Source organism: Doryrhamphus excisus, linkage group LG11 (genome assembly GCF_037039965.1).
Source record: "Doryrhamphus excisus strain RoL-2023G ecotype Guam linkage group LG11, RoL_Dexc_Guam_v1.1, whole genome shotgun sequence".
In the NCBI taxonomy this organism is placed as follows: domain Eukaryota; kingdom Metazoa; phylum Chordata; class Actinopteri; order Syngnathiformes; family Syngnathidae; genus Doryrhamphus; species Doryrhamphus excisus.
The window spans coordinates 1,140,609-1,165,530 of NC_136367.1; the positions used below are offsets into that span (position 1 = coordinate 1,140,609).

General features: G+C 40.5%; 5 protein-coding genes across 6 annotated transcripts; 4 read left to right on the plus strand and 1 right to left on the minus strand.

The window, feature by feature from the left end:
• The first annotated feature begins 403 nt into the window (after positions 1 to 403).
• gpr63 (G protein-coupled receptor 63) lies at positions 404 to 4,738 on the plus strand. Of its 2 annotated transcripts, none has more exons than XM_058073251.2 (2): positions 404 to 700; positions 2,338 to 4,738. In XM_058073251.2, exon 2 carries the CDS (start codon positions 2,505 to 2,507, stop codon positions 3,663 to 3,665), a length of 1,161 nt encoding a protein of 386 aa, XP_057929234.2. In that variant the 5' UTR covers positions 404 to 700; positions 2,338 to 2,504; the 3' UTR covers positions 3,666 to 4,738. The 2 variants fall into 2 exon arrangements, with proteins under 2 accessions (XP_057929234.2, XP_057929244.2); XM_058073261.2 differs by having other exon boundaries at positions 2,341 to 4,738.
• A 2,424-nt stretch (positions 4,739 to 7,162) lies between these two features.
• Positions 7,163 to 11,997, plus strand: pcare2 (photoreceptor cilium actin regulator 2). Its single transcript, XM_058045922.2, has 2 exons — positions 7,163 to 9,727; positions 10,750 to 11,997. The coding sequence occupies exon 1, from the start codon at positions 7,459 to 7,461 to the stop codon at positions 9,703 to 9,705; it is 2,247 nt and encodes a 748-aa protein (XP_057901905.2). The 5' UTR covers positions 7,163 to 7,458; the 3' UTR covers positions 9,706 to 9,727; positions 10,750 to 11,997.
• A 361-nt stretch (positions 11,998 to 12,358) lies between these two features.
• smim8 (small integral membrane protein 8) lies at positions 12,359 to 13,011 on the minus strand. Its single transcript, XM_058045923.2, has 2 exons — positions 12,832 to 13,011; positions 12,359 to 12,683 (listed from the first exon to the last, which is right to left on the minus strand). The coding sequence occupies exons 1-2, from the start codon at positions 12,958 to 12,960 to the stop codon at positions 12,528 to 12,530; spliced, it is 285 nt and encodes a 94-aa protein (XP_057901906.2). The 5' UTR covers positions 12,961 to 13,011; the 3' UTR covers positions 12,359 to 12,527.
• Positions 13,012 to 13,302: 291 nt separating this feature from the next.
• rad51 (RAD51 recombinase) lies at positions 13,303 to 17,562 on the plus strand. The gene is made up of 10 exons (XM_058074471.2): positions 13,303 to 13,407; positions 13,870 to 13,973; positions 14,144 to 14,281; positions 14,371 to 14,488; positions 14,609 to 14,700; positions 15,092 to 15,186; positions 15,525 to 15,638; positions 16,051 to 16,180; positions 16,614 to 16,735; positions 17,122 to 17,562. The coding sequence occupies exons 2-10, from the start codon at positions 13,890 to 13,892 to the stop codon at positions 17,243 to 17,245; spliced, it is 1,017 nt and encodes a 338-aa protein (XP_057930454.1). The 5' UTR covers positions 13,303 to 13,407; positions 13,870 to 13,889; the 3' UTR covers positions 17,246 to 17,562.
• A 607-nt stretch (positions 17,563 to 18,169) lies between these two features.
• On the plus strand, positions 18,170 to 24,610 carry LOC131124519 (uncharacterized). The gene is made up of 9 exons (XM_078794876.1): positions 18,170 to 18,306; positions 18,467 to 18,553; positions 19,340 to 20,231; positions 20,629 to 20,716; positions 21,153 to 21,221; positions 21,343 to 22,242; positions 22,652 to 22,797; positions 23,053 to 23,165; positions 23,621 to 24,610. Exons 3-9 carry the CDS (start codon positions 19,915 to 19,917, stop codon positions 23,722 to 23,724), a joined length of 1,737 nt encoding a protein of 578 aa, XP_078651002.1. The 5' UTR covers positions 18,170 to 18,306; positions 18,467 to 18,553; positions 19,340 to 19,914; the 3' UTR covers positions 23,725 to 24,610.
• Positions 24,611 to 24,922: the final 312 nt, after the last annotated feature.

The following is a 24,922-nucleotide window of genomic DNA, read 5'->3' on the forward strand; positions in this document are numbered from 1 at the left end:
TTGTTTTTTCCAATAATCACAATATTTATATAATATGCAATTGAAGTTGTAATTATGAGAAAAAAAATGTTAAATTGTTGCAAAGTTAGAAAAAAACAACTGTAGAAATGGATAAAAACAGCTGTCATTTTCAATAAACTTTTCCAAAGAGAAAAAAAAATCACAATTTGACAAAAATAAACTCATATTATGGGGAAAAATGTCAAAATAGAGCTGAAATGTTAAGTAAAATGTGCTTATCAGTCATAAAGTGAGACACAAGAAGTTATGACAAATAAGATTGGGGAAGAGTTAGTTATCTCTTAGTGGAAAAAGGTAAGCCACATGTCGTGTGTCACAAAATTGATAACTCCAGTCCAGTAGGTGGCGCTAGACACACCTAGTAGCTGCTTTGCCAACCGCCATTTATGCCAAAGAAGAAGACAGCACCCCCTTCCTGTAGCATCTTTAATCGTCGATCCGAGGAGGCCTGCGCTGACTGTAAAGACGCTTTTTATGAATCGCCGTGTATGTTTAGTATTACCAACTTGAACACTTTTGTTACAAGTTCCGCCTCTGCCACGGAAGAAGGTTTCGGGGATGAAATATCGGTCGCCTTGTTTGCTTAGCAACTGACTGCGGTGTTGCTAGCGAGGAAGATGCGGGATGGGCTGCTGAGATTCGGCGTTTTGCTGTGCTTCGACATGGGAGCATAAATCAGGTCAGTGGGCAGCCTTTTCATTTTATATATGACCTTACGTGTTGAGCATCAGCCCTCTTTGTTGCCAGGTTGCCTGGAAAACATCCCGTAAAAAAATTCATGTAATATTCATATTTATTTATTACAATGACAATGTAATGGCCAAAAATGTGATTTATACATGTGACTTTGACTGTGTACATTGTTGGATAATGACGTGAATAATAATGATGTCATCCTCTTAATTCATGTCACGATTGAGACAGGTTGAGTGGCAAAAATATACACAGTAGGACGGGAAAATACAAAGGTGCTATTCTGCATCCTGGCAACAAATAAGAGCCATTTTGAAGAAATTGAGGGGAAAATCAGCCCAAACCGAATGAGGATCTTAACTTTTTTTTAATTTTTATTTTAAAAGGGACCTATTATGCTAAATTTTCAGCCCACAGAAAGCTTTCTAGTTCTTCCAGAATCTGCACCTATTCAGCTGTATTTTTTGGATTTCATGCTTCCCGCAAAAACGCTTTGTTTTAATGTATTCCACCCACGGCGGTTATTTAGATGTTTGAGCTGTCAGAAAAGCAAAAAATATTTGTGTCAAAGTTATGCTTGAAATGTATCTTTTCACAAAAAGCTGCCCCACCCTTGTTTTAGTTGTAACTGATATTTGCCTGAAACTTATCTATGTTCTACTGTTGTGATAATAATAATAATAATAATAGATATATGATATATGTAGTGATATATATAGCACATCATGACTGGTTCAAGACTCTTCATCCTTGTATTTAGCAAACATCAACTGCTTGTATTGTTTCTTGAATTGGCTCATCGTTGTGCATTGTTTGATTCCCTTACTCAATCCATTCCATAGTTTGATTCCACATACTGAAATGCTATGGCTAGCATAACGTAGTCCTAGCATAGAAGTGTTTCAAATGTACTTCTTCCCTGAGATCATATTTCTCCTCTCTTGTAGAGAAGTATTGGATGACATTTTTAGCTAATTGCTTATTTTTTAGCCTTATGCATTATTTTAGCTGTGTGAAGATGAACTATATCAGCAAGTTGAAGTATTTGTGATTTTAGAAATAAGGAGTTAGTATGTTCTCTGTAGGCGGCATTATGAATTATCCTTACTGGCCTTTTTTGCAGTACATTTAGCGAGTGAAGATTGCTTTTATAGTTATGATCCCATATTTCCACACAATAAGTAAGATATGGTAGAACCAGAGAGCAATAAAGAGTGTGGAGTGATTTCCGATTGAGAACAAATTTTGCTTTGTTCAATATTGAAATATTTCTGGCCACCTTATGTTGTATATTTGTAATACGAGGTTTCCAGCTCATATTTTCATCTATTGTGATCCCCAGAAATGTATTTTCCTTCACCTTTTCAATGTCTACACCGTCTTATTTGTATTTGCTGGTACGTGTCCTTTCTGCTGTTAGCAAACAGCATGATTTTAGTTTTATTTAGGTTCAAGGACAATCTACTATCATCAAAGCATCTTTTTAGTGTGAACATTTCTTTCTTTTAAGAACACAATGATGTGTGTGCCTTGAAAGATCCGTCCAAATCGTCTCCAGAAGAGATTGTCTTTAGAAAAACATGCGGGATGGAATGAAACGGGAATGTTCTTGTGTGTTTACAGCAGGGCAACAATGAAGACGGGACGGTGGGGTCTCAAGCGCGGAATTGTCGCCACTCCAGCATCATGCGCTCACTGACGATGCCCACCCCCACCGGGGAAGGCTTCACACCTCTGCTGCTCCCACTCCACCGGCAGGAAACATCCACGCCGGTCTCTGCCGTCTCATTATGGGTCACTTGAAATTTTCCACCACGCTCAGAGAGAACGTCCTCATGGCGAACAATTCTCTGGGCTTCCAGGCGCCTCCCAATCACGCCAAGCCGACCGCCCTGCCCCCGGAGAGCGTTACCGGCATCAGTCTCTCCCTGCGGGTCTTCTTCTGCTTCGTCATGGTTGCTATTTTGCTGCTGGCGTTGCTGGGGAACATGGTGGTTTGCCTGATGGTCTACCAGAGATCCGCCATGCGCTCGGCCATTAACCTGCTGCTGGCGAGCCTGGCCTTTGCGGACATGATGCTCGCCGTCCTGAACATGCCGTTCACGCTGGTGGCCGTCATGAGCACCAGCTGGGTTTTTGGGGAGGTTTTCTGTCGCGTGTCCGCCATGCTCTTTTGGTTCTTCGTGATGGAAGGCGTGGCCATCCTGCTGATCATCAGCATCGATCGCTTCCTTATTATCGTCCAGAAGCAGGATAAGCTGAGTCCGCAGAGAGCCAAGGTGCTCATCGTGGTCACTTGGGGGCTCGCGTTCCTTTTCTCCTTCCCTCTCGCTGTGGGGTCCCCTCGCCTACAGAGCCCCCCCAGGGCGCCTCAGTGTGTTTTTGGCTACAGCAGCGAACCCGGGTACCACACCTACGTGTTGATATTAATGCTGGTCTTCTTCTTCATCCCCTTCATGGTCATGTTGTACACGTTCATGGGGATTCTGAACAGCATCCGCCACAACACGGCCCGCATCCACTCCCACCCGGACGGCATGTGCCTGAGCCAGGCCAGCAAGCTGGGCCTGCTGAGCCTGCAGAAGCCCTTCCAGATCAACATAGACGTGAGTTTCAAGACCCGTGCCTTCGCCACCATCCTCATCCTCTTCTCCGTGTTCACGGTGTGCTGGGCGCCCTTCACCGCCTACAGTCTGGTATCCACCTTCAACCGCCGCTTCTACCACACGGACGCCTTTTTCCAAGTCAGCACGTGGGTGCTGTGGCTCTGCTACCTGAAGTCGGCCCTCAACCCGCTCATTTACTACTGGCGCATCAAAAAGTTCCGCGACGCCTGCTTGGATCTCATACCAAAGTACTTCAAGTTCCTTCCGCAGCTGCCGGGCAACACCAAGAGGCGCATCCAGCCCAGCGCCGTCTACGTGTGCGAAGGCCAACGCTCTGCGCTTTGAGCGACGATTCCGTACGGCTATTTTGTCAAGTGTTCATCTGGATCAGGGCTGCACAAAAAATGGGACAAAAATTCCTGTTCATCGATCTGCAACAAGTAATCAACGATGAATTGATTGATTGACATCTATTTACATGTTGATTCGTTACATTACATTCAATTAATCGTGCATTAACTCATGCATTATTTTAAAATAAGTCATTATTTCCTTATGTTTCTTAAACGTCCCAGGGAATTTGAAGCCAGACAATTGTGATTGACATATTTTCCGGAATATTGCAGCCCTCATCTGGATGGTGTTGACGCCGCATTGACGCCGTCTCACGGAAATAATAAATGGCGTGACATCATATTCCAACACAGGGTAAGAATGCAAAAAAAAAAAAAGCACATATCTCGTTAATTCATCATCACGTGTGCTTGTTTATTAGGAGAAGCTTTGTTTGGAAGTTGCACAGCGGTGCTAGCGATGTAGGTGCTGCACTACTACTATTACTACTACTACTACTACTTCATTCATAGCTTCCATCGTGCTTGACATGAAGTACTCCAAGCGGTCATACTCCCAATTGCCATTTTCTGGTGAGATGAAGTTATTTATTTGATGATATCCGTACGCTGCAGTAAACAATATTTTTGAGCTCATTTCATAATTAATGTGAAGGCTTCGAGGTACTGGTGAAGTTCTCCTGTGTACTGTTAAACCTTAGTGCCAATATATACGTTGCTTTTTAGAATGACATGTCGGTTGCCACATTCGATGTACTTTATTGCCTTTTTAAAAAAAAATAATAATAATCGCGTGATAAATTTGAAATATTTGTATACATTTCAAAGTCATTGTACAGCTCCTTGTATGCGGAAACCACCAATCAAACCTGGTTCAAGCCAACAGAGAGTACTGGGTTTGCTTTGGTACTTCTCACAGGGTGGGCGATACTGCAAAGTTTCCGTCCCACGCCAAGTAAATTCAGGGCCAGTATTGTCGATACTGATACTTTTACTTGAAGTTTTTCAAGCTCATTGAATGATGTGAATTTTCCTTTACACAATAAAGATCTTGGGTATAGTGTGTGTATGTATATATATATATGTGTGTGTGTGTGTGTATATATATGTGTATGTATGTCTACGTGTATATATATATATGTATATACATATGTATGTAGATATGTGTATATGTGTGTGTGTGTGTATATATATATATGTATGTGTATATATGTGGGTATACATACGTATGTATATATATATATATATATATATATCCACACACTATACCCAAGATCATTGTTGAATGTTCGTCATATGTTAAATAAAAAAATTAGAAATTACTTATGATCTGCAATGAATTAATTTCATGAATATTTAATCCTACTTAGGGCTGGGTGATATATCGATATTGTCTATAGTTGTCTAAATTCAGTTTATGGGAAAATATTTATATATCGTAATATCGATATTCTACCTAAATACATCGGGATATGAGTTTTGGTCCATATCGCCCAGCCCTAATTTCACCCAAAAAATGATTTGATTCATCAAAACATAAAGCACTAAACAAGATTAATTATAATGAACGCATTAATACAATTAGTATCAATACATTGATATCAATAAAATGATTAATAATTCCCTTACATGTGAAACAGAAAATATTGCTCCATTCATGTAAGTATAAATCTGTTGCCATAGTTACTTCGTTGCTGCACCAATTGCTTTGATCCTTACAAAAAACCAATATATAACTGTACTTGATGTTTTTGTAAACGTGGCAAACGCTGGTTGCTGTCATGGCAACAAGATAATTGTGATCTTAAAATTGCTTTTAGCGCCTCTAGTGGAATTTTTGCTTTTTACCAGAATGAAATGTCGGCCAATGTAATATTTGACTTCAATACTTGTGGGACGCACTGACGTTATGGCTTGTTGCATTCACTTCATCAGGTGATTACTGGTTTTCAAACATGTTCCTCGTAGAAGAAGAGACGTGAATGTGTTCCATCTTTGCCGGTTCAGATTTTCTACGTGGTTTTGGATGTTTAGTCCGATGGTTGCTTGATCACATGGTGAGAGCGTGCAATTTTCCTGTTATCGTTGAATGTAATAAATGTACATTTCTTACCTTGCTAAATTGTCTTTAAAGCATCTTTCTTTACAGTATGTACAGTATAAGGCCGTATAAATATACAACCAGGCATACTTTAAACCAGGGGTGTCCAAAGTGCGGCCCGGGGGCTTTTTTTTATTATTGGCATGCGACACATTCTAAAAATTATGTAGTGACCAAATTATGAGTATTAGGACCACGTAAAAAAATATTGAAGAAATTTTGAGAATAAAGTCGTACAAAACAGTCATGTGACCTTTGGCCTTGGGCTTGTGAATCGGGCAGGGTAAGGAAGGTGAAGTGAGAAGGTCTAGACTCTGTGCTGCTCTGTTTTGCTGCCACGTTATAAATAAAAAGAGACATGTCATTTTACGCCTTTATTCTCCTACTTTTTTTTCTCGTACATTTACAACTTTTTTCTTAGAATTTTTTTTTTACTTTATTCTTGTAAATTTACAACTTTCTTCTGAAAATCTCCAATTATTTTTTTCCAAATGTGGCCCAAGAATAAAGTCAAAATATGTTGTAATAAAATATTTTATTTTTTGTAGCATAAAGTTGAAATATGAAGGAATAGCACATTCATTGTGTACGTTGCAATGTAAGAAAGAACAAATAAAAGTGTCGTATTTGTAAAATTAAGTTACAGAAAAAGTTACGTTAGGAGAACAAAGTAAGACGTAAGTAAGATGGAGAGTTAAAATAATTGGAAAATAAAAACAACCAAAATGAGGAAAATATATTTGTATATTTTAATTAAAATTTGTAATCGGAAAAACAATATATGATTTTTGAAAAATTATGTTGTCGAAAAATTACATTGTATATTGAAGATCCGCTGTGGTGACTCCGTAATCGGGAAAAAAAGACGAATTGGAATGAAGTCAAATTTCATGGGTATAAAAGCATAATATCACTTAATAGGAAAAATAGTTTTTTTCTTTTAAACAGCAAAAATGGGGAAAAAAAGTTGGTGCTAAAAAGAGGATTTTTTTCACCTACTTTATATCACAGTTTTTTGTTTAATATATAACTTTTGAGCATATCTACACGGAAGTGGTCCGTGCATCCTTTCATTTTTCCCTATGTGGCCCTCACTGGAACAAGTCTGGACACCCCAGGCGTATGCTAAAAACTGGCTGTTCCTTAAATAAGTCATCTGGGCTTAGGAATGAGATGAACCAGGAGACGATTTAGAGTTGAAAAAAGACAGAAATCTTCGTTTATTTCCGGTGGGGGGGAGGGGGGTTACAACAAGCAAACGGCAAAGATTGGGTAAAATGCTCCTTATTTAGAAATTTCAAGCCGAACTGCAAATAGTCGGGTCTGACCAACCTACGAGAGTGGATGGTACTGAACACCACACCACCTGATTAACCTGATGAGCTTAAAGTCTTACCTGCAGACGCTGACCTGTTTGTGCGTACGCACCATCTGCGTATTAAGAAGAGGACACAAGAAACCCTCAATCTGTCTTTGCTTCTTCAGTTTTTGGAAGTCTTGCATGGGAATTTTGGCTATGAGAACGTAAAAGCAAAGTGGATGACCAAAGGATGAATTTTGTGGAAGACGCAGGAAGGTCTTGTCCGGCGAACTAAAGCGATATTTACGTACCTTGGGATTAACCTACTGGCTCTCCGCTTCCCGACTTCGGTCCTGACTTGTTTTTTTTATCAACGACACCAACATGGGCTGTTCCCCTTCCAAAGGCAAGTTGTTTTCCAAGGAACAACAATCTGGACTTCAAAATGACACGGAAAACTCACAAAAGCCTGCCGACCCGGCGACTGCGGAAGACGATCAAAGTTGTTCAAAAACGGTCAACGAAGAAAACGAAGCATCAAAGGAGGGAAATAATGAGAAAGAAGATTTGTGTTCCGAAGTGATCCTGGATGCCAAGGAAGAAGAACCCACCGAGGATGAGGATGAAACGGAGGTGTTACCTGAAGCTGTCGAAGACCTACCACCAAGTGATGAGAAAAACAACGAGACAAAAGACCCGCCAATGGAAAAGCCGCGGAAAAACTCAGTTAGCCAGGCAAGGTTTGAATTCCCACCGCACATGGTGAGAGCTCACCAAGCGGCCTATGCCTTCCTCACCCCAAACATCTCCAAATACGAGCTGCTGCTGGGTCTTCTGGACCAGGCCGCCCAGACACAACTGTCCCTCAAACCCATGATGTCTGCCTTGGCTCTGCGTTTTGAGGAGATCAACCAAGCCCTGGAGGAGATGGCTGAGGAAGGGGAGCTGATGCTAAAAGAGCACGGTGACTACTTAACCTCCGCGTTAATAAATCAATGCGGAATCCCTGCTCCGCATATTGCGCACCACCCCTCGGAGCCTCCTTTGGATCTCTTACAGCAGCTCCTCCAGCATTCCACAGAGAAGATGAAGCTGGTGGGCGGCTCGGTACAAGCGCTGGGTGACAGCACTCTTGAAGAAGCCGTGGAGTGTTCTTCGTCTCTGTCCAAACTGTTGGTGGAGAAACTGCAAGTCAAGCAGGAGATGGAGAAGAGACTGAGCCAGGTGTTGGTGCAAGTGGAACGGGCCGCCGTACGGAAGTTCTCCCCTGAGGATACGGCTCTTCACAGCGAGGATAGCGGTATCGGCGGAGAGAATGAAAGTTTGACGGGCTCTGAGAGGCGTCACCGTGGGAGTGCAGGTTCTGGAGGTTCTGGAGGTTCTGGAATGAACCTGTGCAGTGCTCTGGTAGGCCAGGATGAGGATGATGCCGAGGACGACGGAGATAAAGAGGATATGCTTGGAAGAAAACGGTCCAACTCGTGTCCTCCTGATCCCACCCAAACTCTTTTGTTCTTGTGTGCGGACAACACCAAACCAGAACCAGTTTCCATGGTGACTGAACTAGAAAGGAGAGAGAACTGGGACCAGCCGATGACAAAAACGGCAACAACGGAAGCTAAAAAAGAGTCAGTGGGAACACGGAGTACTTTTCCATTCGGAATGAGACGCCACTCAACATGTGGTCTACAGAGTTTTCAAAAAGACTCTTGGAAGTCGGCTAAATCGGCGGATTCCTTACCGATAACAGCTCCCCGGCCACCCAAGCGCAACTCGGTTCGAAAGCTGATCAGTACATTTAGTCAAGGGGCGGAAGGAAGACCAGGCCGGAGTCTTGTTCATGCAGCACCGCTGATCCGAAGACCGAAGAAACACGGCGGCATTGTTTCATCTGACGTTGCGAACACAGACGATCAGGGTTTGATGAGGTGGTCTGAAGGCAAAGACGATCTTGACTTAGAAACCCTTCCCCCACCGCCTCCGGAAGTGCTTTTGGATAATTCTTTTCAAAGTAACCAAAATGGACCCCATGAAGCCTCAGACCTGCATTTTCCTCCCATTAACCAAAATCCTGGAGTTCCCCACCGCTTGAGGGCATGTGTTCAGAATCTAGACGTGTTACCGAACCGATCGAGCTTAAGACCGAGATTTAGAATGCAGGATGTAGTACAACAACCAGACACTAATCTCGGACCAGAACTACGAAAGGGAAGTACTGCGGGTCATTTTATCAAAGGCGCTTTACATCAACCAAGAACCGGCCGAAGGTTTGAAAGCAACGTCCTTCATGAGAGTGAGACATCTGCATCCAGTCTGCCATGGACAGCGCCGCCTGTTTCCAGAGTCCGCCTACAACCCCCATGCCAGTCGCTACACAGAAGCCATCCTATCGGAACACCCGTCAATCGACCAGTTTCTCCAACAAGCGTCAACTCCGAGCACATTGGCCCGTCGGTCTCGTTTCATGCTGCTCGTTCAGTCTTCTGTCAAAGTGGTTCTGAAGCACCTCTGGAAGTCCAGTGCTTCCCGAGCCATGGACGGAGATCTCCCAAGGCACAATTCCTAGCAGAGTCCAGAACTGTTACAGGAAACGTGAACAACCAAGTGAAGCCATCACCCAGGAAATGCTGAGTGACCTTGCTGCAATACATAAGTAAGTCAATTACTAAGAATGCTTAAGAATTTTTTTAATTTAAGTTCTAAATCCATTTTTAAACAACGCTAATTGTTAACAACACAACTAAGAGCAATGCACAGTGGTGGGCGGTGCTGCAATGCTGCCTCTGTCCACCAGAGGGAGCCAGAGAACCCTTTGATTGTGTTGCTCAGATGCAATGCATTATGAGAAAACTTCAATATTTTTTTTTCCTTCATTGCAAACTCATATTGGTTTGTATATTTCTCAGGTATACCTATTGGGTGTTGTTAGGTTGCTGTGTGGTGAGTTTAGTGTTGTTTGTTAGAGACTGTTTTTTGTTATACATATATTGTTATATATCATGGCTTCCTCTGATTTCCAATGGGTTGACAAGCTCATATTGGGCTCTTCACTGAACGCATCACACAGCAACTAACTCTCAAGCGTTATACCTCGGAAATATCGAAACATCTATCTATAGGGGTTCTATATTTAAAAAGTGTTCCCTTCATTTATTTTGTTTGAGAAAACCATATTATTGAAGGAGAGCGTAGAAATGATGCTGATTCTGTCCAAAGCAAGAAGAGAGAAGCTGATGTCATTGCAGCATCCCAATGATTCCGTTGCTCAAGACTCAACGCCTTATGGGAAAACTTCGGGGGGGGGGGGGGGGTCATATTGGGACATGATTGTATATTTCCAGATACACCTTTTGAGGATTAAGTTACTGTGTGATGAATTTAGTGTTTGTAAAGTCTTTGAAAGATGACATTGTGAGGCAGACTGTTATACTGGTATGGATACTGACTTCCAGTGGGTGACAAGTGCATTTATATATGTGGTATTATTTTACACACGACGTTTACAACGCATACGACCTGACGTATTATGTCTCCACCTCACTTCACTTCTTAATCCAAATTGGATTACATCTCCTAAAACCCCTTCATCTCCCCACCTCCACCCCCGCATCCTCTGTTTGTCAATTTAATCCATTCACACATAAATCCTGCATCTCTCTTTTCTTTCCCTGATAGGATCAGCCGCCCCCTGGTTGAGGATCATCATCATCATCATCATCATCATCCAAGCGCACCGTGATGACGGCCTTAGTGTTTGTGTGGTTTGACGAAAACAAAGCCATGACTTCTAAAGGATCTTAAGACTTTGTTATGTCATATTTGTTCATTTATATTTGTTGTTAACTTGCATTTGTGTTGTTATGGTAACTACTCTGCGATGCTTCTATCAATATAAACATGCTATACATCCACATAAACGAAAGAAAATGATGCCACAAACCATTTCGAAGCTAACACTTAACCTGAAAATATAGCTGCAAAAATTGAAAAAAATATTCAGAGGCAAAAAAGTCATGATTTTACAAGAATAATATGAAGAAAATGAATGTCATTTTAGTGGCTTAAAGTTAAAGAAAGATTAAAGCAAATAAAGTTGTACTTTTTGGAAAATTAGTTTGCGGAGAAAGTTATAATGTTCAGAGAATAAAGTCAAAATATTGTGGGAATAAATAATTACGAGAAAATCTTCAGTGCAGTCATGCTGCACTCACGGTAGTCTCTGCAGCCGGGTTAGCGCCGTTAGCGCTTCCGTCTCACGTTCCCCCATGACGACAGACGGTAAACATGGTTGATGCCGTCTTTATACAGGAACCTTTATACTGTCTTTTTCGCGGTTCACTCCCACTATGCAGCTTTGGCTGGATCTTGGCCTAGCGAAGGGATGCTCAAAGCTAACAGCTCATCTCCAGTGTAAACAAAATATCCAGGTAAGTCAGCCCAGGGTGTAAGCGGTTGATCATGTCTAGATAAATCATTTTCCACCCAATAATATCTCAGCACAGTTGACTTATGACTTAAATATACAGTAGATTTTGTGCTACATAGTTTTTTCCTACATTCTAATCGGTCTTTGTGTATTTTGTGTTATGTTTATTTGTCTCTGGATGTGTTTCTACCTTGGGGTAAAGACAGCTCAGTCGGTAAGACATGATTGAAATCCTGCCACAAGTCTTCTATACTGTACATAACAGTTCTACCGTTTGTATATTGTATTTCGTTGCAGCCGCTTGTGACTTTCTTCGGCTCCATTTTGGCTTTTTTTTTTTGCAGCCGTGATCTAAAGAAAGGCAGAGACTTGATGTGAGAAATTGTTTTGAATTCAAGAAATGAGTCAGGAAGTTGGCCGTGTCCGTGTTGATCACGCTGCTGCATTGTGTCTTTGGCAACAATCAAAGTAAACGTAACCTTAAATGTCAAGCATAGTAGAATTTTCTACCGCTTTTCCTCACGAGGGGGTGCTGGAGCCTATCCCAGCTGTCTTAGGGCAAGAGGCGGGGTACACCCCATGTACACCCTGGACAAATCACACCGTTATACAACATTATTATAGTAAGGAAAGTAATACAGTGATTTATTATACTAAAATTACAATATTTCTCCTTACATTATGTTGCAAAATAAATATAAATAAAAATAAACTAAATAAATAATATTTTGACTATTTGTAAAATTCTGTAATTTAAAAAAAATTAAGTAAAATTACTTATAAAATGTGCCACAGGCTGCAAATGGCCCCTGGACTACACTTTGAACACCCCTGATTTATCCATTCATCACAACAGACTTGAATTATGACCGGGGTGGATCATTTATTTTTGAAAATGAGCCAGAAATGTCTCCCTTTATCCATCAACATTGCATATGTATGTACAGGTACAATTAGAGGCATTTAGAGTGTCCGCTTCTCCTCTCTCATCAGTCCTGTCTGGTGTGTCGTCACACATCCTCTGACGTCACTCCCACTTGGAAGTCTTCCTCCTCATCAGTTTCTCTCCATCGCTGTCGATGGCCTCGTAAAGCTGCTGGTCATCTTTCATTGCATGCAAATAGCCCAGATATACTACACACAAGCTGATGGTAACCAGTCCAAAGGCCATCACTGGTTTATTCTGGGAAAAGACACCACATGTCAATTCTGAGATAAACTAGGCGCGCCAACAACAAGTGAACCTAACTGAAGTTGTCGACATAGTTAACAGGAAAGTACAGTATTCCAATTGACACACAGCAAATATGGAGATATGTATCGTTTCTTACAGGCTTTATGAAGAGTTCTGGGTTGACAACGCGGAAGAGTGTGGTGGTCTGAGCACCCCTCAAACCGGGGGTCCTGTGGTGGTTTTCTGCGGCAGTCTCCGTTCCCTTACTGACCTCCTTAGGAGACATGTCAGTACACTTGCCTGTTTGGCTCGAAAAGCGCTTCCACTTCCGCCTTTTTTCTACAACTTCCGGCAGACTCGGCATGCACAGTGCACTACTGCCTCCCACAGGTGATAAAGTTTAATAACATCACTCGCTTTTGACTTGAACGTTTCAGTCTATGTGAATTAATTAATTCATTAAGTTGAAATAACAATGGTGTTTTTCCTAATTACCTAGTCTTTCAATTGTGTTATTTTGATATTATTATCAAAAGTTTGTATCGTACGTTGTATGAAAAAAATTTCCGTTAACAAACGGAAGTCCATAAAGTTTTTTTGAAAGACGTCCCTTTTTACGTCACCGTTCTTCAGCCAATCACAAATCATAATGAAAAATTTGACGTCATCACGTGCATAGGCGCGGGATCTCGAGGTATAACAAACATACCAAGGGAAAGTAGCTGTTTCACAGGTAGGCTGTAAAATGTTCTTACCAAATATATAGCTCTTCGTTAGCAACATATTCAAATACACTAATGAGACGTCAAGTACAATAGCTTGATGACGGAAATAATCTAGGATACACACGCAAGCTAAAAGCAAAATGCATGAATTTAGGCTCGTGTTTGGTCGATGCTATGACACCTTACAATGTCGTTCGGTAATGGGGCGGTATATACTCTGAAAGTTAATACAAATAATTACTTGTATTGGTACTGGCACGTCTGCCACAACAGCACACTTCCAGACCAACAAAAACGATCGTTTGCGTGTTTTTTTTGTTCCTTTGGAGCAGCATTGACAGTACTGCGGTGTTTCCCACAGGACTGGAATCTATCTGTGGTGTTGCCTTTTGTATAATTAGTAACCGATGTATAAAAATGTATTTGGATTCTATAAACAATACCACATTTAACTCAGTTTTTCCATTCAGCTGGACCCCAACATTACATCATGGCAATGAGATGTGAGAACCGGGTGGAGGCAGAGTTAGACGCAGAAGAAAACTTTGGACCACAGCCCCTGTCCAGACTAGAGGTATGTATGTGTTGTCAAGTCTTGCACTTTCAATTTCACAACTTTACTTTATCACCGTTAATAAATCATGCTGTGTTGTGATTTTGAATACGGTCAAATTGGATGTAATTTTTGGCATTAGTGTGCATGTATTTTCCTCTCAAAGTCTCTGTTTTTGTGTCTGCTTACAGCGATGTGGAATAGCATCCTCTGACATCAAGAAACTGGAGGATGCCGGCTTCCACACCATTGAGGCGGTGGCGTACGCCCCAAAGAAGGAGCTGCTTAACATTAAAGGCATCAGTGATGCCAAAGCTGATAAGATTATAGTACGTTCCATGAGGCATAATTTAGTTCCCCTTAAATGTACTTATAAATATATAAATAAGGATATTATGACTGTTGTTGCTCTTATCAGACTGAGGCTGCCAAGCTTGTGCCGATGGGCTTTACCACAGCTACTGAGTTCCACCAAAGGAGAGCCGAAATCATTCAAATCTCCACAGGTTCGAAGGAACTGGACAAACTCCTACAGGGTTAGTCCATCTCCAAAGTTACTGTAAATCCTGTAAATGTACAGCCTGACATCATCATCATAATAATAATAAGGGAGAATATTCATCAGGAAAAAAATGCTTTTTCTTTATATCCTGTAGGTGGGATTGAGACCGGCTCCATCACTGAGATGTTTGGAGAGTTTCGGACAGGGAAGACCCAGCTGTGTCACACACTCGCTGTTACATGTCAGGTAGAATCCACTTGTTTAAATGTTTATGGAAAGTGTGACACATTCTAAAAATATAATGGAAAAATCCGTTTTGCAAGAATAAAGTGAAAATATTCAGAGAAAAAAGTTGGGATATTAAATAAAAATCATTTTTTAATGTTGAAAAACAAACAAAATGCAGAAAAAGTTATAATATTACAATGATAACATCCAAATATGAAGAGAAAAAATTGAGAATAAACTTGTAATATTTGAATTGGATATAGTTGAAATATTTAGGGAAAAGTGCACACTTTTTAAGAATAAAGTTATATTAAAAAAACAAAACAATGCATACTGGTAGCAGTTGTTTGTTTTTTTTCAGTCTGTTTGTTCAAAGTCATTGACATTGTTTTCCTTGTCGCCTGCATAGCTGCCCATCGATCAGGGGGGAGGAGAAGGTAAGGCCATGTACATCGACACCGAGGGAACTTTCAGACCAGAGAGACTCCTGGCTGTCGCGGAAAGGTGAGTCTATTTGAACTTTTGACTTTTGACTATTTGCCATCTACCTTCATCCTTTGACTCCTGTCTCTCCCATACGTGTGTACTGTACTGACCCGGGGAGAAATAACGTCAACTGCTCATCAATGGCATGAAATTCATACATAAATTCTGAGAAAAAATGTATTTTAAGACAAAAGCATAGACAAGTTTTAAGTTAAGTTAGCATACAGTGATATCATTTAAGTACAGTAATTCCTTGAATAAATCGTGCAAACTCAAATATTCCAGAATAAAATGCTTACCGGATGAAATACATTTTTCTATTTTTTTACCATGTATTCTTTATGTCTTGTCCAAAGGTACGGCCTGGTGGGCAGTGATGTTCTGGACAATGTGGCGTATGCTCGTGCATTCAACACAGATCATCAGACACAACTCCTGTATCAAGCTTCCGCCATGATGGCTGATTCCAGGTCGGTTGGAATTTACTACTACTCAATATACTCAATGTCAATATTTAACATTTCTCTTGTTCTTGGTCAACATAGTAACATTAGGGCTAACTCAAAAATAACATTGATTTCATGTACCGTATTTTCCAGACCATAAGTCGCACTTTTTTTCATAGGTTGGCTGTTCCAGCAACTTATACACCAAAGCGACTTACAAATGAAAAACTGAAAAACGCTGCGGAAGAGCAGTCATCACATCGATGCTAGATAAATTTAAACTACGACAGAAATGTTTTGCACATGGTTGAATATTTATTCCTTTTAAAGTTGTTAATGTCGTTTAAATGTGTGTTTAAGAAAGCTGAATCCTACTGTGTTCAGTGTTTACATTCGTTTTCGAACTATTTCAGCCTTTGTATTCATCTGATCACAGATACGCTTTGCTGATAGTAGACAGCGCGACAGCTCTGTACAGGACAGACTACTCGGGACGAGGTGAGCTGTCAGCCAGACAAGGACACTTGGGACGCTTCCTTCGCATGTTGCTCAGGCTGGCGGACGAGGTATGCTGGGTGCTGTTGATCATGGTCGTGTCTAAAATGCAGAAATCCTGGAAACATGTATTATTTCATTCTAGTCAACTACACTGAATTTTACTAACATATTTTATCATTTGGTTGGTCTCAATTTTCTTCTTGTACATTTTCGTTTCATAATTATGAATTTATTCCCATAATATTTTGACTTTATTCTCGTTACATCGCTTCTTTCCACAACCTAATTTTCCAAAAATAAAATTTTTTAACTTTCTTAATGTTAGTTTCACTTTATGCTACTAAAGTGATGTCATATTTCTCAACTTTTGTAAAGTTACTGCAGATTTTTCCTAATTTTGCTGCTGTTTTTTTTTCTTTGATAGTGTCCAGGTGTAAGTCACGTATTTATTCATTAGGTCCAAATGATGTGATGCCTTCTATTGTGTCATTTTGTGAACAGTTCGGTGTGGCAGTGGTTATAACCAACCAAGTGGTGGCACAAGTAGACGGGGCCGCCATGTTCTCTGCTGATCCAAAGAAGCCAATTGGAGGCAACATTCTGGCTCATGCGTCCACAACACGGTAAAAGCCCATTCCAACAGTCGACTGGTAAAATAAGTCAGCACTGATTTCACACCTAATGTGCGTTTTAACAGAAACCTTGCACCGCGTGCTAAACTTGAACTTTATCTGATCATGCCACGAGATATTCCAAGCATTTTATGTCATCAAAAAGAAGACCAAATCACGTGATTTGGTCTTCTTTTTGTGTGACTGTGTGTAAATGTGACTGTAGGGGTGTTATTTCATGTCTAGAGGGCTCTAATAATGTTAAACTGTATTTGGAACGCTGTAAAAAAAGGTGAAAATATTCAATTTCTCAATAAGGAATGGAAATAATAATATGACATGGGTAAAATATAAGGTTGTTACGTGTGGATAATGTATTGAATGTGTTTTCCTTGCAGGCTGTATCTTCGAAAAGGCAGAGGAGAAACGAGGATCTGTAAAATCTATGACTCACCTTGCCTGCCGGAGGCGGAAGCCATGTTTGCCATCAATGCCGACGGCGTGGGAGATGCTAAAGATTGATGCAAACTAAGAACACTCCCACCAATGTCGCAGACTGCTGAGCAGGACTACAGGACTACAAACTCAGGCCAGACTGAGTGAAAAGGAAGGTTTAGGGAAAGCATGGCCATCATAGAGCACATTGTTGAACTTGTATATGATAATAACTTCAATTTATACTTTTGTTATTAAGAAGTTTGTGTTTTTTTTTCTTTTCAAATGTATACATAGTATTAACATAATAATAATCATCTGAGATACCCAAGCTGTCATTTGTCATTGTTTCAAGAAACAGATAATTTTTCTTCACTGCATTAAAAAAAACTTGAAATGTTCAAAATGCCATCAATAAAATGCACCTGCGCTTGTTGTCCATAACATAGGCCTGCCCATACCATAACCCCACCCCCACCCGGAGAAAACCCACGCATGCACGGGGGGAACACTCCACACAGAGATGGCCGAGGGTGGAATTGAACTCGGGTCTCCTAACTGTGAGGTCTGCACGCTAACCATTCGGCTACCATGCAGCACGAGCAATAACTTAAAGAAAATAGTAATTATTTTTTCCGTGTGTGAGGGCCCCATGGAGGCTACATACATACATACTACAATCCTAGTCAGGCTAAATATACTTTAGCATTGTTAAGGTTATTCAAAAACCAATTTGGCAGACACAATTATGAAATTATCATGCTTATGATATCTATTCTGCATACTGCTAATTTACTTTATTTGTGAACAAGTTAATATACAACAAAGTAATTGACTTCAATTAATATAAATTATTCCCCCATATTACATTTTTGAACAAAATAAAGTTAATAGTGCAAAATAACAAATAACATTCTCATTCAAATGAACAACATAATAATGACAATATCTATGAAAATGCAGACCAGAACTCGCCCGCGCTAGGGGGCGGTAACGCGTCTAATTGCTAGTTTTCCAACCGCCAATAAATACCAACGAAGAAGAAAAGCTAGCAACTTGATGGACAGTTTACAGCTGATTAGCCAGAGGAAACAAGGAAAAGTGAAACCCTGCAAATGACAAAATGAAAATGAGGCGACAACTAACAGGTAGAGACATATCCAAAAGATTTAAACATTATTCCAACATGGTTATTTTATAACCAAACATCCATAGTCACCAGTAGCTGGTGTTCTCATATTACGGCGCCATTTTGGATTGTTTGAACAATGTTTTGTAACTTGATTGTCTCCCCAACAACAATTGTAGACACACGGGATTCAAGACAGGATTATGTTCCTGAACCCTTGCTGCCTGCGGACCATGTGCTGTACTCTGGAGCTATTATTTTCCCAGGTTAGTATCCATTAAAATAAGTCTCTATGCGCATTTGGTGTGCGCACTAGCTGGTTCTTAACTGCTGCTACAATCTTACTTTCTTAACTCGAACTGTTATTTGAGTTTCAACAATCAACAAAAATAATCTAAGCACGTTGGTCGGGTCTCAATTCGCGAATTCCGTTCGTTCACGAACAGCACAATGTAGTGAGCTGTCAGTACCCGGATGTTGCACTCAGAGTGGCCAACATGGTGAGTGCACTACGTTGGACACTTGCCACCAGTGTTTTTAAAATCTTCTCGGTGTTGCTTACCATTCTGAATAATTTCCATTTTCGTTTATCTGTTTACTAGTTATTATATGAATTGTGTATAATGTAATTTCCTTATTTGAAATTCCCATCCCATCTGCTCTGGCACTATTTCAACCCGGAAATGTATTTGAAAATAACGCCATGTTTGTTGTAAATGTCTGTTTGAAATTAATAAAAATAAATGAAACCAATATGTTGTCAAAAATTAGTAATTACCGTACCAATAGCTCAAGATTGTGGTATTTTGAGGAAAATTAACACACTTGCCTGATTTGTTGTGTTCTACATTAAAACATTACCACAGTGTGTGTGTTTAGCATAGCATATAATCCAGCTAATACAGGAAGTAAATGTATTGGTATAAGATTACTTAGACCTATGAAACTATGAGTGATAGAAGTCTACTAGTATTCATATAATAATATTTAAGATGCATGCATTATTAGCTGGTGTGGCATCCACCAAATCTTTCCAAACCTTTGCGTTCCAGGTGCCTTTGACCTTCATGGCCGACCCTTGTTTGTGTTCCCGGTGGATGGGCATGCAAGACTGCCTGAACTCAGCAAAGCAGAAGTGGTGGATTTCATCAAATACTTCCATTGTCTTTACAAGTATGTTTAGGTATTTTATCTTCATTGCAATATGAGATGTAATAATGGCGAGAGTTCTGCTCTTTCAATGAAGCCAAATTCCATCAGCTCAGAAGGTCAGTCAGTCATTTTATTTTCTGGATGAGGGAACAGCCTCAGCATTTCTTGTACAGTCGTACAGTGCAACCTCTCTTTTACAGGATTCTGTTAATTGCAAATTCTTATGCAACTAACAAAGTACTGTAATTGATTTTTTTTGTGAGTGTGAATGGTTGTTTGTCTATATGTGCCCTGTGATTGGCTGGCCACCAGTCCAGAAGACAGTTGGGATAGGCTCCAGCACCCCCCGCGACCCTCGTGAGGAAAAGCGGTAGTGAATGAATGAATGAATGTATTGTATATTGCTTATATGAAGTTAAACTGTGATACCTAATGTGACCAGCAGATGTACTCATAATATCAGTTGTCCAACAATATGTACTGGAACTTGGTTGGAGATGATCTTGAAGATTCTGTCTTTGTCACAAAAAGCAGCAAGATGGAGTTTAGTGGTCCCTCAGACCCAGGGATTCCCAGCAAGCAGTCCAACACGTGGAGAGACCAGCCCAAGACACAACCTTGCAATTGGACTGTTGGTTCACAAGTCAGCTTGGATGATCCTCCACTCGGTTCTATTTGTAAAGTTCTTTCCAGCACCTTTACGGATGGAAGAGATCAGTCCTGTTGTTCCACAGACGGAATCCCTAGTCTTCTCTGGGATTCTTATGACCTACACCAGGAATCCATCAATAGGTAAATGTAGTGGTCAGATGTGGAAGCAGTTAACCATGAAAAGCTCAACCCAACAATTTCAGAAAAACGGAAAGAAAATGTGGAAAACGAGCAAGAAGTCTCTTGCCCTTCTAATAGCTAGTAACTCTTGGACTGCTAAAACTCACTGACCAAGCACCTTCATTTACTCCTATCCAGTAGTAAAGATATACGTATTTTTGCATTACTTGGATCCATGTACACCTAGCAGTACATGCACAAAGGATTATTTTCCAAATTGCATTGCAAGCTGGATGGAGGGAATTTGAGTGGAAAATCTAGTCTACTACTTCATTGGCTTTAGTTTTGCAGCTCATTCAACAGATGGTGTGTCATTTCAAAGAAAATAATTGCAATTGTTCAAATTCTGTTTTCCCAGTGGGATCGATGTTGCCATAAAGGACTTCCATATGAAAGAGCATAAAGTATTGGAGATGGAGACGGACCGAGCTTCTGAAATATTGGAAGTAAGACATTTGATTTCATTCAGGAGGATGTATTTCCTTCAGTCGGGACGACAACCGTTGTGAGGACAAAAGTGTTTGACCATGCACTGTCGTGGCGAAACGTTTTCAGAATGGCACAAGTATTGGTTTTCACAAATTTAGCTGCTTCAGTGTTTTTAGATCTTTTTATCAGATGTTACTACTGGTTATCACTTTTGCCTTTGGGAAAAAAGCATTGTTCATCACTTAAGTTCTTGGACGGTGGCTTCGTTGCACTTATCTTGACACCAGACCATCTTCCAAAACCTGCCTAACATTCCCGAGTAAGCTCTGCACTGGTGGTGTCCCGATCCGCATCTAAATTCAATTTCAGGCAGTCCAGATGCTTGCTGGACAAGCCAGTATTCCAGAAAATGTCCTCAGATGAATGAAATGACGTGGTCTTCATGCTTTACAGGCGGGAGACAACGTTCTTGCTCAGGAGATCATGTTGGAAGTATGGGACAATGAAAAGCACTTTGGTTTGGTGAGTTATTGTTTGAAGAGTATATGGTACTACAGTGATGTGACCATATAGTGACATAATGGTAACCATAATAACCACCAAAAAGCTGATTATATAATAACAAGACATTCTTTTCTTCAAGATGTCGTCCACTCGCTTGCTTGAAGATGCTGTTGTTGGTCTAGAAGATGCTGAAGACCGTGTGGACCATGCAGAACTCCTGAACTTGAGCAGTTCCCAATTATCTGGTTCAGGAGTTGAATCTGAAGCTTCCATATGCGGGTGTTGTCCTGAAGCCACAGTGGTGGCAGAAGCTAGCTTTCACAGGCCCAACATGATGACCGAGCCGAGGGTTGTCCGAGTCAAGCTTGACCTGATGGTGCAAGACAAGGTCAAAGGTCATGGAACCGGATACCGCAATGAAAAACAGAGACGAGCCATTGAGGTTTTCCAGATAGGAGAAGCGGAGAAAGACGTGGAGATCAATTTAGACCCTGAATGTAAACAGAAGATCACTCTTGCTAAAAGTCATTGGAGGGAAACGGATTCAAGTCAAACGGTGTGGGACACGCTTTCAGCAGGTCTTTGTTCTGCAGCAGTTCTGGAACATGCTGGCAGGACTGAAATTGCTCAAACCGATTCAAGTATGGGAAGAAAGACCGGGATGCAAACTATGAACCAAAGCCCTGACTGCCGTCTGGCTTCCGAAGGGATGATGGTCTGTTTCTACACTGAGAATGCTGGTATGGATCAAGAACGATGTTTCCCAAGGCTTCAAACAAGACCCGATTGTGCATTTGACCCAGGCGGGCAGTCATTGAGCGCCAATCTCGGCAAACATGACGGTCCTCATCCCTGTGAGGTGATCAGTTCACCTCCATCCCCAGTTGCTAAGAGTCTTTTGGCGCTACAAAGAAACTCTTTGGTGTCCCTGTCTGAAGATAATCCTGGCCACGGTCTCGGAGAGAATGGAAGAGTGTGGTTAGAATGCATCTCCTCTGACATGAGCCGTAAAGGTGACACGTCAGTGGGACCTTTGCAGGTGTGTAGATGAAGAAACACATGAAATCCCATTGTCAGTAAAATGCTTCATTTTTGAATATATAAAATTTGCTTAATATGCATTTTCACTAAGAGGCTGTAGTCAACCCTGAACATGCATACATATTGGATGACATTTTTAGCTAATTGGTTATTTTTGGCCTTATGCATTATTTTAGCTGTTTGAAGATGAACTATACCAGAAAGTTGAAGTATTTGTGATTTTAGAAATCAGGAGTCAGTATGTTCTCTGTAGGCGGCATTATGAATTATCCTTACTGACCTTTTTTTTTGCAGTACATTTAGTGAGTGAAGAGTATAGTAGAGTAGTTTGACATTCAGTACCAAATCTATTAAATAGTGTTGATCGATCGATTGATTGATTGACAACGGAAACTCAACATTTGCAGAAAAAGGAGCGTTGCATGTCCACTTCTGCACAAATGGAAACCGGGAGGAACATGAGAACCTGGTACATGGCTCTCACCAAGGATGTCCTGTCTCGTTGTGGGTTGTCCAACTGCTGTGTTGTCACCGTGATCACAGAACATTTCAGGTAATGTGCTACCCCGAATTCAGTTGCGTGTGTGTTTTTTTTTTTCCGGTATATTTTAGCAATCCAGAAAAAAAGCTTAGGATTCATCATTTGTTTATGCTACTAAATAAATATGCTACTCTGCATATTTGCCGGTTTCCTTAAAATCAAAATTACATTTTAAATATATTGAGGTAAAATGTTAGGGTTCTACTGTACTGTTACTAAATTACCCTCAGACTTCAAACTGACCATTTCCTCTCTTCCCTAATGCAGGACCAGTGCGATCCTGCTTAAGCCTGCAGTGATTGGACTGTACTCTCATGAGGAAAATGAGGATTTTACTGTTGACCTGCACCATTGCTCTGTGGGACAAGGTCTACTTTCAGGTAGGCTTGAATCCACAAAGCAGTACATAGATATAGGTTTTAGTATTTGGAGAACAGAAAACCTGTTTATGACCTCCTAAATACAGTTGAACATCATTAGAACCCTATAAACATGAAATAACACCCCTATAGTATCATTTACATTCCTATTAGACAATATGGTAGGCAGTAGAGGTGTCACAAGCCACACAGCTTACCAGACGATACAGGAGGTTGATATTATATCATAGATAATGCTCATAGTATCATTTTGCATTATTTTCTCACAGGCAATTTGTACTATCTGTTAAACATTTGGAGCATTTCCTGAAATGCAGGCTTTTCAACCATCTCTCTTTGCTGGTTTGTCAGTCAGCTATTGCCATCTTTTGCCATTCCAAACCTTACTGTGCTGAGGTAACTAAAGTATTGGGTACCCTTTCCCCCCCCCCCCCTTTTTTTTATCGTTGCTGAAGGTAGGGACATCGTGCCTCTGGGGCGACTTGCAGAAATAGTGTGGAAACTAGACTGCCTCAGCTCTGCACGAATCAGTCAGGAAGAATGGAGAGTTGGGAACTGACTTTCTGCAGAAAATGTTTCTAATAAGAGACTACCGTTTTTTTTTTAACTTCTGAAAGTTCAGTACAATGCACCTTTTTTTCTGTTTTCAATTTTTGTCTGTCCTTGGTGTCAGTCTTCACAAAGAACTCGTTTCTGCGTTGTCCTCAACTCCAGTTAAAGCTGGCCTTTAATTGCAGAATAAGTTTGAGTATAAGTAACTCAACAATAAATGTTTTTAATGTCAAATTATAATATTTATCCAAATTTAAACGACGTGGGGTTATTTCAAGGTGAAATTTGCAGCTGTTTTGGGCTCCGATTTGCAACAAGCTTCAAAACGTAACGATTTGTTGCCGCTTCTGCTATCACTTGTGTCAAATTCAGAAACAGTTTGAAGTCTTCCCATTGGCTGATGGATTGAATTTTATTGAAGATGGTTTGAAGAAATGTATAAGGTAGAATATGGCCTGTTTACCACTTTATTCTACAAGCGGCATGATCTTTGTTTTCTATTTATTCTGTTTTAGTGCATTTGCTGTGCCTCTTTTTGCTTGAGAATTTGGATTTGATGCTTTGACATTGAGCAGTGCCAAAACTACAGCGCGTTTCTCTCACCGTCTGTTTTTGAAAATATGTCAACTTTGTTTTTTTGAAAGTGTTTATTGTGTGGTGTGCTGTGCTTTCTGCTGACATGTTTTTGTATTTTAACACTTTCACTTCTACAGGGTTGTCATGTGATTTGAGAAGCGGGAGGTCTTTAAAGTGTTTGACATTTTTAGTGGTATGTGGTTGTCATGTGACCATCAATTCAAGAGTTTGAGCTGTGTGAAACTTTAGCATCCTTTACTGACTGCTGCACCTTGTCAACCTTATTTATTTGTACAATAAATATTTAGTCCACTTTATTCATGCCTGTTTTTCACCTTCATCAGCAAAAATGCGAGTATATAAATACATATTTATGATTTTTTTGGAAGAGCTTGCATAAAAGGTGTGATGTTTGCCTTTTTAATCTGTTGCTTATCAATCACAATAATAATAATAAAAAAACAGGACAAAGATTTGAAGCAAATAATAATTGAAATGTATTGTGGTGAAATCAATGCTACTTCTGCTCTACGACACCAATGCCGCCTCCACTAAGGAGTCACGAGAAGCTCGATTCATTTTACCGATGCGAATTCTTATGATTCAGTCACCGTATTGAGCCGGGTAGT

Excerpts from the sequence above, each read along its gene's own strand:
- gpr63 (XM_058073251.2), top strand. The coding sequence starts at position 2,505 with ATGGGTCACTTGAAATTTTCCACCACGCTCAGAGAGAACGTCCTCATG.
- pcare2 (XM_058045922.2), top strand. The coding sequence starts at position 7,459 with ATGGGCTGTTCCCCTTCCAAAGGCAAGTTGTTTTCCAAGGAACAACAA.
- smim8 (XM_058045923.2), bottom strand. The coding sequence starts at position 12,960 with ATGTCTCCTAAGGAGGTCAGTAAGGGAACGGAGACTGCCGCAGAAAAC. Across the intron at positions 12,684-12,831 it reads CAGAACTCTTCATAAAGCCT|AATAAACCAGTGATGGCCTT; the intron begins GTAAGAAACGAT and ends GTCTTTTCCCAG.
- rad51 (XM_058074471.2), top strand. The coding sequence starts at position 13,890 with ATGGCAATGAGATGTGAGAACCGGGTGGAGGCAGAGTTAGACGCAGAA. Across the intron at positions 14,282-14,370 it reads CCAAAGCTGATAAGATTATA|ACTGAGGCTGCCAAGCTTGT; the intron begins GTACGTTCCATG and ends TGCTCTTATCAG. Across the intron at positions 16,181-16,613 it reads TGCTCAGGCTGGCGGACGAG|TTCGGTGTGGCAGTGGTTAT; the intron begins GTATGCTGGGTG and ends TTTTGTGAACAG.
- LOC131124519 (XM_078794876.1), top strand. The coding sequence starts at position 19,915 with ATGTACTGGAACTTGGTTGGAGATGATCTTGAAGATTCTGTCTTTGTC. Across the intron at positions 21,222-21,342 it reads ATGAAAAGCACTTTGGTTTG|ATGTCGTCCACTCGCTTGCT; the intron begins GTGAGTTATTGT and ends CTTTTCTTCAAG. Across the intron at positions 23,166-23,620 it reads GGGACAAGGTCTACTTTCAG|GTAGGGACATCGTGCCTCTG; the intron begins GTAGGCTTGAAT and ends TCGTTGCTGAAG.